This window comes from Phocoena sinus, chromosome 3, assembly GCF_008692025.1.
Source record: "Phocoena sinus isolate mPhoSin1 chromosome 3, mPhoSin1.pri, whole genome shotgun sequence".
Lineage (NCBI taxonomy): Eukaryota > Metazoa > Chordata > Mammalia > Artiodactyla > Phocoenidae > Phocoena > Phocoena sinus.
The window spans coordinates 66,925,152-66,937,553 of NC_045765.1; the positions used below are offsets into that span (position 1 = coordinate 66,925,152).

General features: G+C 39.9%; 1 protein-coding gene across 3 annotated transcripts in view; it reads right to left on the bottom strand.

Moving 5' to 3' along the window:
• The window catches only part of MEGF10 (multiple EGF like domains 10), a 393,852-nt gene that overhangs the window by 111,452 nt on the left and 269,998 nt on the right, over positions 1 to 12,402 (bottom strand). For all 3 annotated transcript variants that reach the window (XM_032627808.1, XM_032627809.1, XM_032627810.1), the window contains 3 exons: positions 11,069 to 11,201; positions 3,410 to 3,511; positions 2,967 to 3,067 (listed from right to left, as the gene is read on the bottom strand). In XM_032627808.1, coding sequence (XP_032483699.1) covers positions 2,967 to 3,067; positions 3,410 to 3,511; positions 11,069 to 11,184 — 319 coding nt within the window. In that variant the 5' untranslated portion in view covers positions 11,185 to 11,201. The remainder of the gene's footprint in view (positions 1 to 2,966; positions 3,068 to 3,409; positions 3,512 to 11,068; positions 11,202 to 12,402) is intronic.

The following is a 12,402-nucleotide window of genomic DNA, read 5'->3' on the forward strand; positions in this document are numbered from 1 at the left end:
TACCAGTGGCATCCCCAAGAACAAGGAAATCAGGGAAGCACGATGGTCCTCTGGGGTTAAGCTGTGAAATCAAGATATCAGAGTGGAGACATGCAAAATACCCTTAAAGAGATCAAATAGCTTCTAGGCCTTTGAGACTAGACAGTAAGCTGACTAAATATATTAACATATCTAAAGAAAAAATATTTCAGTCTCCAGGAACAGTTGGTCATCCAAGAAGGCTTAGAAAAGGAGAATTTTAGAGGCAAATTCTAGAGATGTCCATCCAGGCGGTCAGGAGGACACCTTGCAACCTGTCTTGTGTGAGATCAAGGAAGAGTTATCTTTACCATCATATGACGGCAATAATTTTTACCAGGTATGATGGTGCTGTGGGATCGCCTTGCTTTCTGAGGCAGGCTGCACTGCTGAATAAAATGACGGCGGTGTTGGGCTATGGGAGGCTGGAACCACGAAGCACTAAAAATGTTCTAACTGACCTTGCTCGGATCCACACTCCCCACATCAGCTGCCAATAAAATCTAGTTTCTCACATGCCAGACCTTCAAGGAGAAAAGGTATGACTAGAAGACTGTAAGCACCTCTCCAGGTTCTGTGTAACAATGAATTAGCATCCCAGCTTTATAGGTGGTTCCTATGACCTGGGTTGAGAGAAGAGACTCCTGGGAGACAGAACTATTTTCTCAGTGTGCTGACAATTGTATTTGTAAGTTTGAACCCTGGTAAGTGCGCCAAGATAATATCATCCCAAAGCTTCTGTAAAGTGGCCAGCCAAACCAGAGAAGCCTCCCCACTCTTCACTCTGTGTGTATTCAGGGCTTTCCTTTGAAAATTTCCCATCAGCCTGGGCCACAGAGATCACTTCATGATTATTCTCTAAGATGTTTGATTATAAACATGTAAGTTTTCTTATTCAGCATCATTATTAATCAAACACATGCAAATAAAGAAAAAAAATAGCAAAGGGAAAATTGCCACAGGATATAAGCAAAAAGACATTCTATACTGCTGGCGGTGGTATAAATTGGAAAAACACCAAACATCTTAGAAATATGTGTATGCCTCTGACCCAGGAATTCTACTATTAGGAAGTTATCCTTACCTATTAATTATGGATATGAACAAAGATTTAACCACAATGATGTCTTCTAAAGCAGTCCATAATAGTTAAAACTTGGAAATCATGTAAATATTCAAGAGTTGAGATCAGTCAAATAAACATCTATAATGCAATAACATACTGACTTTTGTTAAATGTTATAGAAGTTCATTTACTGACCAGGAAAGACATTCACAACATATTTGTATTTTCTTCTTTTCACTTAGCTACATTTTATAATTTCTCTTCAACGAACATTTATTACATATAGCCTTGGTTTTGAATAAAAATTTGAGAAATCACCCCTGTCTATATAAATAAAGAATAGACTCCAGGGATTGGAAGGAAGATGACACATACACTGGTCCAAGCCCCCTTGCTGCTTGAGAGCAAATTAGCCTCAAAGAGTTATAAATGGTTTATCCAGGGCCACCCAGATGATTGGTGGCCAAGCCAGTGCTATCACTCAGCTCTGCAGAGTTTTAAGCCCAGTGATGTGTCCAATCACTCCTAGTACCTCCAAGTTAGAGCAGAACTTTGTCTCTCTCTATACTACTCAACAGCAGCATCTCAGCTCAGAAAGCAAAGGTGTCCCTCTAACTTTGCGTTGAGCCAAAATATTTGAATAAAATTGTATTTATTGCTCTCTTCTACGTGTCCTACACACAATGGTAAGAAACCCCAATTGCAAACTGCATGTCACATGATAGTCTAGGATTTCCTAAAGTGTATCATAAAACATCAAACTTCTCTTAAAACATTTCAAAGATGTAGAGAATGGACTTGAAGACACAGGGAAGGGGAAGGGTAAGCTGGGACGAAGTGAGAGAGTGGCATGGACATATATCCACTACCAAATGTAAAACAGATAGCTAATGGGAAGCAGGCGCATAGCACAGGGAGATCAGCTCAGTGCTTTGTGACCACCTAGAGGGGTGGGATAGGGAGGGTGGGAGGGAGGCGCAAGAGGGAAGGGATATGGGGATATATGTATATGTATAGCTGATTCACTTTGTTATACAGCAGAAACTAACACAACACTGTAAGGCAATTATACTCCAATAAAGATGTTAAAAAAAAAAATCGCAAAATGAATTGGTGAGATGGGGAGGGGAGGGAGGAGAGAAATGACAATGAAAAAAGAAGGTCTAGGGCTTCCCTGGTGGCGCAGTGGTTGAGAGTCCGCCTGCCGATGCAGGGGACATGGGTTCGTGCCCCGGTCCGGGAGAATCCCACATGCCGCGGAGCGGCTGGGCCCGTGAGCCATGGCCGCTGAGCCTGCGCGTCCGGAGCCTGTGCTCCGCAACGGGAGAGGCCACAACAGTGAGAGGCCCGCGTACCGCAAAAAAAAAAAAAAAAAAAAAAAAAAAGAAGGTCTACTTTGTAACCCAGACTTACAGTCATTTCGTATTGAGAAAGCTCCTCTACATTTAATAAGCGTATCATCCTATGTATCAGGAAAGAACATGCTGGCCTCTCAGAAGTTGACTCGGGACTCTGTTGAGCTGCTGCAGGAAGGTTATATCTCTGTTCTGTTCTCTTCTGTGACCCAAGTTCAATGACTCCCTGACCAATTTCCAAACAGACATTTATTGAAGGACTGTAATGAACATCGCAGCATCCAGCCTTGAATCATCTTTCCACAACATCTGCTTTCTCCTCAAGTGACATTCATTTGGAGATTTTTCATAGGACAGAGGGACACAGTTAATGCTTCCCTCCTTACACAGGCCAAGAAAGCAGCAGTGAATGAAAGGGAATGATCCAAGATGCCCCATCTCCCCAGGCCTCTGTTCCAGCCTCCCTTAAATGCAAACCAACACTGCAAAAAATAAATGAACCTCCAAGGGATGCAAGTCTTACTTACGGACACACATTTCCCTGCTCTCATAAAATCCAGGACAACACTGGGATTTGCGCCTATACATAGTTTTTTCTCCATGTCGATAGGCTGTCCGATAACTGATTCTATAGAAAGGGGGAAAATCACATTGTTACTTTATTGGACCTGTAATTTGATTAGAAATCAAGACTTTATATTTTAATACAGAAAGCTATTAAATATAATAAAGGTACAAAAAGCAAAGTACTCCAAAATAATTAAGAAGAAACATGGGATATATGTTTTGACCAATATTATGCTAACTCACTAATTTGCTAAGAATATACTGATTGTCCATTTAAGCCAACCTACACTTTATTTCAAGGAATCAAGTTTCATGACTTCCCTACTTCACTTATCTCGAGATATCTCATATCAGACTCCTTCCCAGTTTGCCAAACACAGAAATACCTCTGAGCTTCCATTACCTGTGCCGTGTGCATTTAAACCAGTTCAGAATGTCAGTGCAGCTAGTGTAGTAAATTTGATCAAAGGGATGTGGGTATGACTCTTGCACAGTCACGGAGTAGCTGAAAAGAAGAGGAAAGAGAAGGAATCAGTATTTCTGTTTCTTACATTACTGATAGGCTGTGTACTAAAAACACAGTGATTAGCTAAATTATCTCCACTTGCAACTCCACACGGACCTTTAACAGAGAATCTTCAGGTTTTTTCAGGTTTCTATTTGTACTAGAACCCTAAAAGATCCAATATTAATAATATATTTTAAAGACAAGAGTTCATGCTATACAGTTCAAAAAAATCTCATTTACTATTCACCCAAAACTCTGATATTCCTAAATTTAAAAACGTATCACCACATATTTTTCTGTATTTAATTCCATCCCCTCCCCCGGGGTCCAGGGATGTCAAGACCTTTCACAAATTGTTTTCAATCTAGGCCTCATGCAAATAATAAGGGTAATCAGCAAAAAGACAATCCAAGTACATTTTGCTACTGATTTTGGAAAATCAGAAAGACTATATTTCTCTGGTTGGAACTTGTAATAATTTTCTTTCTTGTGCCTGCCCTACTTCTTAGGCAATGGAAGAATATATACAACCTCTACATAGAAGCTACAAAGAAGTCTTTAAACCCAATTCTAAACATATGGCTGAGACAGTTAGCCTGAAATAGTCATACGAACAACCTGCTGCTACTTAAACAGTCTGTTTTCCAACATATTTTCACTAACAGCTTCTTGTTAGAGTAAAAGCATGTACTCCTATGGGCCTAAGAATGTGGCTGAAATACACCCATGAAATATAAAGAATATTCAATGTTCAATCCTATATTTCTTCATTTCAAAGCAGTCTATTACAAGCTCAAGAGCTCAGATTTCTTGCCTACAGGAAAATCTGGAGAATCTTCTTTTCAAAACAATTTATTCTATTTTCTTTAACAGTCTCTTAAAGATTTCCACTAAAATCTTTAATTCACGCTAACAACAACGACAACAACAAAATGGGCCTCAATCATGGACTCACTTGGTGTAGGTCAATAGCCCAAGTTCATTAATAGAAACTATCAACTACAGAAGGTACGGAAGGAATGAGGTTAAAATTTCAGCCTGAAGAATTCAGGTTAGATAGAGAGCAGAAACTTCTAATTTGAAAAGCTAAGCAATATTGGCCGCACAAACAGAGCAATTTCTTTCTCCAAGTGGTCTCTCTCAGTCATTATGAGACATCCATGAATTAATCATACTATTCATAGTGTTTGTACTTGATTCTTTGGGACATTGCAACTTGATTTCTAGGTAAACTTAGGGATCCTCCACAAGCCTGAGGCAGATGCAATAAGTCCTAGTGAAAAGATCACTGGATTAGAAGAAGGCAGGGTTATCATCCTGATCTGACACTGAGCACCTGGCTGACCTTCAGCAGGTAACCTCACTTCCCGGGGTTTTGACAATCACATCATAAAACCAGGGGTTCAGAGATGTTCTTGGAGATCCCTTCTTACTTGGCATTCTGCATTTCTAACATACATTTCAGATGACTACTTCCTTCTATTCCAGTAGACAACACCTGCAGGAACAGGTTCAGACGAGCGTCGAGTATGCCGTTGCCTACATCTCTGATATAACTCCTTTGGGGTAAAGCGAGAGGCCTGCGTGAAAATATAAATGTTCTTGGAATGAAATATCACATGAAGCTATTCAGATTTTCTTCAGACCCCTAGCAGTGTCCTGAGGTTCAGGTTGTTGCAATTTCTAAGACTTCCTCTCCAATTCTTTTCCCTCCCTATCCAGCAGCTTGTAAAGGCCTGCAGCATTATTTCTCCATTCCATTTCTAGTGGAGAGCAAAGCGAATGAATGTCCTCTGTGTGTGGAACTGCCATCTAGGCAGTCCTACATTCCCATGAGCAAAACAGAACAACTTTCCACATGTTCTATGGGAATGAAAAAGAAACCACCCTAAATTAATGCTGCTTGGGTGAAAAAATGTAATCTACCAGGCTCTATAGTACTAATTTAGCTGAACTAAATTGGCTTGTTAGAACTAGACCTGATGCAGTATTCCCACAAAATTTCACAGGCCATGTTAAGTGTTAAGATCTGAATGCCTTGGAGAGCAAAAGTGATAATCAACTAAGGGACCCTGGCCAAACACGCGCCATTGGATGTGATGGGGGAGCTGACTCCACAAGCAAACGTGAAAAGTGTTTTCACTAATTTCTAGCAGCCTGGAAGGTTTCTTCAATAGGAGAAAATGTTAAAGTACATGAGCTTCCTCTTCTGGACATTTGCTGCTCACCAATAGCTTAATTTGCAGGATGCTTCTCTGCTTTGAGGATATAAAAAAGCTCTTCTCTATAAAAGGATAATCAAACCATTAAGGATTCCAATTCAACAAATGTTTATTGAATAAATTCTATTCAATTCCTGCCCTCAAAGGACTCTCAAGAGAGGCCAGCACATAAATGCTAAAAATAACCTGCTCTTACTTTAATAGAGAAATATAGAGAGTTTGGGGGAAATCGAAGTGTAAAATTCATTATGGTTGAGCATTTCTCTTCAGTCTTGACACTTCTAATTAGAATTATTCAGTCTCAAACTCAATGAAGAACAGACCGAATATAAATTACTTTTCACATTGATCAGCTACTGAGGCTTCCACTTAAGTTTACGGGAGAAAGGTTCTAAGCCTTTTCAACCCAAATTTCTTTTCTGTTCTTTTGCATACATTCTTTTTCTTTTCTAAACAATCTCTTTTTTACTTTTCTTTTTTTTTTTTAATTTTTTTTCTTTTTCTTTTTTTTTGTCGTACGTGGGGCCTCTCACTGTTGTGGCCTCTCCCGTTGTGGAGCACAGGCTCCGGACGCACAGGCTCAGCGGCCATGGCTCACGGGCCCAGCCGCTCCGAGGCATGTGGGATCTTCCCGGATCGGGGCACGAACCCGTGTCCCCTGCATCGGCAGGCGGACTCTCAACCACTGCGCCACCAGGGGAGCCCCAACTTTTCATTTTTAATGATATTATAATCACACTAGAAAATTTGGAAAACAAATCTTTAAGAAGAGAGGGAGAGAACTGTATAACTCTTACCTAACCACACATAGCATTTTGCTGTACTTCTTTTACCATCCCTAGGGTTTTTAGTTTGTACTTATAGTTTTGTCTTTTTGTTTTTATATTTTCATACTCATGCTATACACATAATTTTAAACCTACTTTTTAAATTTAAGACTATCATAAGCATTTCTCCATGTTAGTAAATAGTCTTCAAATTATGACTACCAAATACTCACGACTACACCTAATTTGCTCAATACCCACCTATCATTAGACAATTAAGTTGTTGTCACTTTTCAAAGGGCCACTTTCTGGAAGCTGTGTGCCCGCATCATGAAGGGAAATGTCTCTGAGAACTGGATGACTTCCTCTGGTCCTCAGTGCTGCTGTTTGAACTTAATTAGTACCTCTTGATAGTCCACACCTCCCTGTTCATCTTCAGCTGCTCTTAAAGTCACAGAATGGAAAGCAACCTTCCCGATTGTCTAGTCCAATCCCATTTTCATCACAAATAAGCCACACCGAGCTCCCAGTGCTAGTGGTCAGTCTAGAGCCGGTACTAACACCAAGACCCCCAGACAGCATCCTGTACCTCTGTCCCCTCTCAGATGTTGTAGAATATTGAAAGCTTCTAAAGCAGACAGTGAGTGGCAAACTGTGGTATAAAAGGAATCTGGTCCCAATTCTACACTATTTTCAGCATCAAGATGCAAAACCCTTTATCTCCTGCTTGTTTGTTTAATCTTCTCAAACACACTGAAAACATATCATCACAGTGATTTTAAACTATTAAGTATTGTCCAGGGAGGAACCCCAACAAGATTTAATTTAAGGTCAAAGAACAGGGGGGAAAAGCCATCATCACTTGGACACATTCCAAAGTGGTTAATTACATTTCATCTGCCTAAATTATCTTGTTACTTTAATTAAATATGGTAATAATTATCATTTCTTATCTCTGCTCGCTTCAGGAATGCAGCTTCAATTATTACCACTCCTGTGTCCCACCCCCAAGGGGTTGGGCAGAGAAAGGCTTCTCTTCATTTGTGCTTTCTTTAGAAGCAACCCCATTATATGGAAATACTTAAACTCACACAACAGGGAAAGGAGATGGGGAGAAGGAACAGATGATTCATGGAGTTATCCATTTTCCAAAAGGATGCTGTGCAGAATTCCTTTAATAACAAGCATCCCTTGTGTATTTTAAATGATTTAATTTTCCTTCATTTCCTTTCATGTATAGCTTCTAAGAATCCCAATTGCTGCATTAAAATGAGGCATATTTTTATTTGAAAATAAATGATTCAGTAGATCTGGGGAGGGACCTGAGAGTCTGCATTTCCAACAAGCTCCCAGCTGAGGTTCCTGCCACTGCAGCTCCACAGACCACACTCTGAGAAGCAAGGCTGCAGTTGATTCCATGGCTCGGAACTATTGGTGACAGGTGGGTTTTAGTGTAAGGAAAACCTACAATGAGCACTACTTGGCCCTACTACCAGGACTTTTGTCCTTGAAGCTAATCTTCCTCTCCCTGTTTCAATTAAAGCTCATTTCAGTTTTTGAAAATACAGGAGAACCTGTCAGCTTCACCTTTATTTGATCATTTAAATTTATACTCCTTTTCTCCATTCTTGCCAAAACAATTCCACTTTTTTTTAACCTTTCTTCAAAGAATCCTTATCTAGCCTTATAACAGAAAATTTATCAATAAGAAAATTGTAGCTGTCAATTTTTCTTTTTAGCAGTTTATAGGAAAAATATAGACAGGAAAAAAATCTCCATCATTTTCCTATTTTTCCACACTGAATTTCTTCCCCATTAGTGAGTATTTTAGCGGTTACTCTAATCACCTGTACAGCAGTGGAATTATATTAGGTTTAGAGATTAATGTGCCCCTTCTCTATCACTCCCCCCCTCCCCACCCCCACTACTGATGTCCATATTTAGTCATTTCCTTTCCTACCAGAAGGTGAGTTTACTCCTCAACAATTATTCACTGAGTATACGCCATATGCAAGGCAGTGTTTTAGACACTGGGAATTTAAAATGGTGAACAGAACAATGCAATTATGTGTTGGTAAGTATGGTTAAATACTGAGCAAGAAATCAGGACAAAATGTGTACATTTGAGTGGGTGCTGGATTACTTGAAGTCTTGGATTCTTTTTTCTTTGTAGCCTTTCCCTCGGAGAGCTCATCTGTTCTCTCATCATGCTGGAGACTCCCAAATCTATATTCCCAAACACTTTCAGGCCCATATTTCTCTTTTCTTTTTTTTTTACATTCATCCAGCACTTTTTATTTTACAAAACATCTTTCATACATTATTTGATGCAAATTTCACAATAAATCTTTGAATTGGATGATGTTAAGAGACTCATCCAAGATCACTGGACTTCTTAAGTGAAAAAAACAGGGCTAAGCCGATACTCTTTCTTATATTTCATAAGGCCTTTTTGTCCACGATGATTATAAGATAGGACAATGTCAAAACAAACTGGGGGAGGGGGGGCTTCCCTGGTGGCGCAGTGGTTAAGAATCCGTCTGCCAATGCAGGGGATACGGGTTCGAGCCCTGGTCTGGGAAGATCCCACATGTCGCGGAGCAACTAGGCCCATGCGCCACAACTACTGAAACCTGCATGCCTAGAGCCTGTGCTCAGCAACAAGAGAAGCCACAGCAATGAGAAGCCCTCGCACCGCAACAAAGAGTAGTCCCTGCTCGCAGCAACTAGAGAAAGCCCGCGTGCAGCAACGAAGACCCAACACATCCAGTAAAAAAAAAAAAAAAGAAAACCTGGGGGAAATATCTTTTTAATGTTTTGTTTAAATGAAAAGTTAAACATTCATCCAGGCCCATATTTCAAACTGATCATATCAATACAACATGATAAAACCACAATAATCTCTTCCCTGTCAAATCAGCTCTCTTATTTTTCCATATGTGCAGTGACACCTCCACTCTCACAGCAGGTTCTAAATCTCAGCCTTTTCTGCCTCTTTCACATCCATAGTTAATGTATTACCAAGATCTCTTGATTCTTATCTCACAGTACCTAACAAATTTGATTTTTCCTCCCATTCCAAAGCTATCATCCTCCAAGAACTTCAACCACCAATGGACGATCCCTCTTCTAAATTTGATATGTTCTTATCCATGTATTCATCAATTCATTTTTATTACTTTAATCATATTTATTATGTACTTTGTTGGTGAAATGTTTTATGAGTGGTTCTGTGAAAATTATAAAGATAATTAATAGGAGGTCCCTTCCCTTAAATTCTATATAACATAGTTAATAGCACAAATATATAGAACTTTATTACACATACATATTTCCTCTACAGTTTAAAGTTTCATAAGGCTATATAACTCTATTGATTGATCAGGAAAATATGTTTTTGTTACCCTGAATGTAATACTGCCAATGGAGATGGGGACGAGCCCTCACCGAAAAATAACATTATGAGTGAGGAACCAGTGTGCCCCTATAGAATAATACAGCTGCTGTGCTTGCAAGACTCTGAGCTTTGTGCATCCCACCCATGGGTGACACAGCGATTAGAATGTTTACTCTGTGGTGTACTCATCATGATGCTGAGGGTGACAGGAAAAAGAGACCAAGAGTTTGATGTCATTGAACTTACAGCTATTACAAATCTAGTACTTGACACCTTCTATTTGCTTGAACAACTTGCAAGTGCAATGTTAATTTCGGATAAAGATACACACTTTCCTAGGAATGCAAGTAGCACGTGAGAGCACAGTAAACTGCATTTGACTGCACTGCAGTATCACTAAATGGTTTGTGCTGTTTCTGTGTTCCAAAAGGGACTATAAGATGACCTATTATTTTGTACTTCTTCTGTATTTCCTACTGCAAATCACCTAGATCTGGATACTACATCATCTGCTTTCAAATAATCTATTCAACCTTGCCCTCCTCAATCCTGTACTGACTCTAGTTTTACTGGGCACAGTCCTTAGTGGTCTGCATGGCACTGGTTTCAAACTACCTTCCATCCTAGAACCCCACCCAATCACTGCCATCTACTCGTCTTATTCAGGTCTTCAAAGACACCTCAGAGGACAATACTTCCATGCAGCCTTGCCAGTTCCTCCAGAAATCATGTCTCCCTTTCAGGCCACCTACTGCACAATTTTTTATGCCATTCATTTCAACACTCTAGGATATTATTCCACACTGTCTTCCACTGCTCCCTCATTGGTTCCCGTGCATAGGTCCACTTCCACCAAATTATTGCAAACAGATACAGAGCAGGGAGAAGACCTTAGGGAGGCCGTTTTAATCAATCTATTAATGTTTTCCTTGGTCTTACAACTGCACCTGTGTTAGAATCAGTATATCAAGTTTTCTTCACATAATATATATTCTCTAAGACCAAGGTGAATTATACTGTCTAATTATTACATATAATTAATGATTTTTACATATAAGCAATTTTATAATTTCTTCTCAAATTCTAATTTTATATATGGTACTGATAATGAGAGTATATAAAGGAATCTATCAGAAATTATTTCTCAGATTACTTTCAAAACCATTACCTTTCCCAGTGGCTACACACATTAGGGTCTTCAAGGTTCAGAGATGATGCTGTCCTGATCCAGTGGCATAACAGTATACAGATAAAGCCCAGGCATGAGTTCAAAGAAATAACCATTGTTTCTGAAGAACAACCTACAAGAAAAATAATCCAAATTAAAGATGCGGTAAAATGACCCAAACAGAATTCTTCTGAGCACATCAACTATTCAGTACCAGTTGTTACTAGGGCTGAAACATGCATAACGAGTCTTGGATTTAAGATGGGTCACCAGCTTTCACGGTCCAGGAGAGAGAGATATTTCTTATGTTGTCAGGATGGTCACCATTTTGTAAATTACTAAAAAGTGCAAATCATCATTAATTGCCACCATAACAAGAGACCTTCTCATCCATGCCAGCTAACATTAAAGGAATCTACCCAAACAGCTCAGAGCAACACAGTCTTCCAGATTCTCTCACCAGGCATATTTCTCTTCTGGAAGAAGAGGGCACACAGAGGAATCTGGCCTCATTTGTCCTAGAGGATAAATAATGAAACAGAAGCTCCATTGACTCAAGAGAGAGGCACCTCAGGCTTAAACTGAGAGTCATTCAATAATTCATTCAACGTACACTGAATGCCCACTCTATCCTAGGCACCGTGCAGACACTGGCCATAAAACACACATCTAGTTCCTGTCTCTTGCCCATCAAGGTCTTTATAATTTAATAATCATGATTTACATTTCTTATATTTAGTGCTTCTGTCTCCCCATCTGCTGAACAGAGACAAAACCAGCTGTTTTATAGAGGTTTCTACATAGGTGTATAGAAAAAAAGTGTAAAGGTGTTCGGCGATCAGTGTTAGAAAAAATGAACCTGGTATTACTATTGAGAGGAAGAAAGACCAAAAAAGGAAAAACAATTAGCAACATATCTTCAGAAGAGTTAGGCCTGCAAAGGAGACAGGAGAAGAGGGAGGAGAATGTTCCAGGCAGAGGGAACGGAGGTGAGGGAAGGTCAGGTACACTTAGGGAGCTCAAACTAGCTCAGCTGGAGAAAGATATGGGGCGTATCACCATGGGTTTTATAAGACATTGTAAAGTATGTGAACCTCATCCGAGGATTACCGAGAGCTAGGAAAGGCTACAGGGTGACATTTGAAAGATCACTGGCTTCAGGGGGTGAGGGACCTGCGGGAGGAGACTACTAGAGGGAGGTCAGGTGAGACACCACTGCGAGTGAAATAAGGAAGTAACACTGGGGTTGCAGGGAACTGAGTGACTCTGGGAGTTTTTCAGGAGGCGAAATAGACAGGACTTGGTGTTTGATGTGGGAGTAAGAGTGAGGAGGG